The sequence below is a fragment of the Oratosquilla oratoria genome, chromosome 37 (assembly GCF_046742065.1).
Source record: "Oratosquilla oratoria isolate Oo_2021 chromosome 37, ASM4674206v1, whole genome shotgun sequence".
NCBI lineage: Eukaryota > Metazoa > Arthropoda > Malacostraca > Stomatopoda > Squillidae > Oratosquilla > Oratosquilla oratoria.
Window position 1 is genome coordinate 34,533,091 of NC_134813.1, and position 5,000 is coordinate 34,538,090.

Genomic DNA, 5,000 nt, shown 5'->3' on the forward strand with positions numbered 1-5,000 from the left:
TTCTACCAGACTTCGAGGTTGTACTTGCCATTTGGTTCCTGGTGGCTCTGCCAACTGTACGAGTCTAGGCGTTACCAAGCCTTCTCTCTCACATAAATCTAGTGACAAGGGCATACACTTTGTTCTCTCCTTCTATACATCACCCATCACTCATAATTCATAACCTTATGCTTAAGGAAATAGTCCTCTGGTCAACACGATTTCGAAAAGCATGGAAACGTCTCACTCATTCTATTTTAGATTCCGCGTTAGCATTTCATAATCTATTTCTTTTTTCCTCTACTTGTGTATCTATCTCCCTTTCTACACCACGCGCCACTGCGAACAAACGAAACTGATCCATAATATAACGGTGGTATCCTGATATACCTTTCGTTGTTGTGCATTTAACCTACTCCCTTCATCATTTAACTGATATTTTGTTAACAAATTCGTGATCGTGCAGCAAGAAATATAAAATCTATTTTTACACAGCCCTTCCTGTATCAGGTTCGGATGTCCTCAGTGGTACATGGGGACCTACTTGCGAGTGCATAGTCCTGATACCGAAGAAGGTCAACTCGCCACTGGCCGACATCGAGTCCCTTCAGGGGCGGCGTGATGAGGGCCGTTTTGAACAGGTACTGCAAGTCCTTGCTGGGCGTCTTCTGCAGGAAGCAAGCACCATTTATATATCAATAGCTGACCGAACTATTAATTATTAATTACTATTGTCATTATTGGTCGTTATTACGGGTCGTTATTATTAATTATCATTATTATTATCATTATTATCACCATTATTATTATATTATTACCATTATTATATTATTGTCATTATTATCACCATTATTATTATATTATTACCATTATTATATTATTGTCATTATTATCATTATCATTACTACTGTTATCATTATCATTATTATTACTAAAATTATCATTATTGTTGTTGTAATGATGGTGATGATGACGACAGACTTTAGAAAAGGAAAAGAAAAAAGACAAAAGAAGAAAAATAAGAGGACACTTTGGAATGTTTTGTGTGTTGTACGCATTATTAGAGCGAGATTTTTGGTTACCGGCTGTCAGCTCTCATTATGGAAGAAGCTGAATAAAATACAATTGAAGTTGATAAGAGAGAGCTATTGAGCCAGACTGGGAAACCGAGTACCAGCCCACCGGGGCTGCAACTCCTTGTTCCATGAAAGTTTACAAATGCATTCAGGATACAGAACTAAGAAAATAATTACAATCTCAAAACAAAACAAAATTAATTTGAACATTTTAATCTAATAAAAAAATACATCGCATGATAATGTCGACCATGAAAACTTGCCAATCTACCAGGCGTACATCTTACTCAAATGGTCGTATTTGTGGAATTCCCATGGACTTGTTGGGTAGTGTCATTGAATATATATATATACATACATATATATACATACATATACACATACATATACACATACATATACACATACATATATACATACATATATACATACATATATACATACATATATACATACATATATACATACATATATACATACATATATACATACATATATACATACATATATACATACATATATACATACATATATACATACATATACACATACATATACACATACATATATACATACATATACACATACATATATACATACATATATACATACATATATACACATATATACATACATATATACACATATATACACATATATATATACATATACACATACATATACACATACACATATATATATATATATATACATATATATACACATATATACATACATATGTTGAAGTATGGAAGACAAATGAGTGGAAGGGTGGTGAGTTAAACACAAAGAACAGTTGGAGTTTTATTCACTGACGTTTCGTCCTTACCAGGACATTCTCAAAGTAATTTGAGAATGTCCTGGTGAGGACGAAACGTCAGTGAATAAAACTCCAACTGTTCTTTGTGTTTAACTCACCACCCTTCCACTCATACACATACATATATATATACATATATATATTTATATATATACATATATATACATATATATACAAATATATATACATATATATATATATATATACATATATATATACATATATATATATATCCATATATACATATACATATATCTATATATATATACATACATAGATATATATATATATCTATATATATATATCTATATATATATATATCTATATATATATATCTATATATATATATATATAGATATATATATACATTGATACAGATATATAAATATATATAGATATATATATATACATAGATATATATATATAGATATATATATATATAGATATATATATCTATATATATATAATATATATATATAGATATAAAGATATATATATACATACATATATATATATATATATATATATATATATATATATTATACATGTCTTGTTAAAGACCAATGCTAAATAAGTTTAAACTATTTTCTTAGTTGTTTTTTCCATTCTTCTTAAATGTTTCTTATAGTCCAGGGGTAGATTAAACACAAGTCTACCGAGATCCATGGTATAGACACTAATTATATAAATACAATCGCAAGCTTTCGGTTGTCACATACAACCATCTTCAGGCAGATAAAATGACAGGAAACGGTCCATGTCAATTATGCTATGGGGTTACAAGATGACAAGTCTTTATGGTTCCAGTGAGGAGGAATTAGGAGAGGTTCGAGTCAGATCATAATGACTGGGGTGGGGGGAGCTGGACAGTGAGGTGGAACTGGGAGAGGTTCGAGTCAGTTCATAATGACTGGGGGGGGGGGGGGAGCTGGACCAGGTGTCCGTTGATGTTATATGTCATATTGTCGAGGGGAATTTTGTCCGGGTGTGACGGATTCTTTGTTTAAGAGTAAGGTGCCTAATGTGTTTGTTTGTATGTTGATGACTGGTGTGTTGTGAAATGTAGACTTTCTCCAGGATGTGTAGAAAGTCTACATTTCACAACACACACCAATCATCAACATACAAAACATTGTGAAATGTAGACTTTCTCCAGGATGTGTAGAAAGTCTACATTTCACAACACACACCAATCATCAACATACAAAACATTGTGAAATGTAGACTTTCTCCAGGATGTGTAGAAAGTCTACATTTCACAACACACACCAATCATCAACATACAAACAAACACATTAGGCACCTTACTCTTAAACAAAGAATCCGTCACACCAGGACAAAATACCCCTCGACAATATGACATATAACATCAACGGACACCTGGTCCAGCTCCCCCCCCCCAATCATTATGATATGACTCGAACCTCTCCCAGTTCCACCTCACTGTCCAGCTCCCCCCACCCCAGTCATTATGATCTGACTCGAACCTCTCCTAATTCCTCCTCACTGGAACCATAAAGCCTTGTCATCTTGTAACCCCATAGCATAATTGACATGGACCGTTTCCTGTCATTTCATCTGCCTGAAGATGGTTGTATGTAACAACCGAAACCTTGCGATTGTATTTATACAATTAGTGTGTGTGTGTGTGCGTGTGTAGGTGTGTGCGTGTGTGTAGGTGTGTGTGTGTGTGTGCGTGTAGGTGTAGGTGTGTGTGTAGGTGTGTTTGTAGGTGTGAGTGTAGGTGTGTGTGTGTGTGTGTGTGTGTGTGTGTGTATGTGCGTGTGTGTGTGTGTGGTGTATATGTGTGGTGTATATGTGTAGTGCATATGCGTAGTGCATATGTGGGGTGTATGTGTGTGGTGTTTGTGTTGTATGTACGTGTGCGAGTGCGCGCACAAAATCATTCGTTTCTTTTCCGGTTAAAACGCAGAAGCTGTTTACAAGACTGACAAACACCCACGGGGCAATACCTTTAATATATCATAGGTACTGAAGCCTTTGCTCAACAGGACCCTGTATCCACTCTGAACGAGCTCCCGCGCACTTTCAGGCGGCCTCTGGATCTTCGGGATGGAGAGGAAGGCCGTCAAGTTGCCGCTGTACACAAAGAACACCACCATGACCACCAACCACGTGCTCACTTGTATAGTCCGGCCACCCGTACTGCGCGGCTCTTGTTTCGAACCTGTCAGTCAGAAAGGCATAACAATGTATCACCGTGCTCAGTACCGTCCTTCGCAAGGTAGGAGTTTTTTTTCGATGTATCTAAAATGAATAAACAACACAGTCGTGCAAAATTTTATTTATGCTAATTTACTATTACTCTTTCGCCCCTACCCCGCCTTCTCTCCCTCCCTTCCTTCTTTCCTTCTTCACTCATTCGTTCACTCCCTCCTTCTCTCACCCTCCCTCCCTCATTCCTTATTTCCTTCTTTCCCTCCTCTCCCATTCCTTCCTTCCTTCCTTTCTCCTTTCTAATTTGTTTTCTTCCCTCCCTCATTCTTTCCTTTTTTTTCCCTCCTCCCCTCCCTCATTCCTTCCTTATTTCCTTGTCCCTTCCTCACTTCCTCATTCCTTCCTTCCCTTTCCTCCATCCTTCATTCTTTCCCTCCCTCCTCCCTCACCCCTTCTTCCTTCCTTCCTACCTCCCCCCCTCCCTTCCTTCCTTCCTACCTCCCCTCCTCCCTACCTTCCCAGCATGGAAGCAAGCACTCAACATCTCCCGCTTAGCGAACCTTGGTACACAGCCATCATGAGAACCATAGTTATCGTGTCCCTCAGGGATCTCCGCTGCGCATCCTTCGAGGGCTTCAGAGGCAGCAACTGCGAGGAAGAGGAGGTCGTCGAGGAGGAAGAGGCGACGGCGGCAGGGGACGTCCAAAAGAGAGACAGAACTATGCCGCTGACAATCAGGAAGGTCAGGATGCAAAGCCAAACCTACAACAAAACAGTTTTTTTTTTTTTTAAAGGAAAGTGACTAAAATTTGTACACTACCAAAATTACTACATTTGTGCTACCAATCTTAGAATTTCCAGGTATTCTCATCACTTAGTGTCATTACTCGCATGCATGTTCCGATTCAAACCGGTGGGCAGGAATGTACACACATCATGCGCACATA

At 37.5% G+C, this 5,000-nt stretch overlaps 1 protein-coding gene across 1 annotated transcript in view; it reads right to left on the reverse strand.

Moving 5' to 3' along the window:
• The window catches only part of LOC143019422 (uncharacterized), a 298,664-nt gene that overhangs the window by 283,785 nt on the left and 9,879 nt on the right, over window positions 1-5,000 (reverse strand). The window contains exons 7-9 of the mRNA XM_076175059.1: window positions 4,614-4,815; window positions 3,849-4,063; window positions 524-647 (exon numbers count right to left, since the gene is read on the reverse strand). Of these exons, the coding sequence (XP_076031174.1) occupies window positions 524-647; window positions 3,849-4,063; window positions 4,614-4,815 (541 nt within the window). The remainder of the gene's footprint in view (window positions 1-523; window positions 648-3,848; window positions 4,064-4,613; window positions 4,816-5,000) is intronic.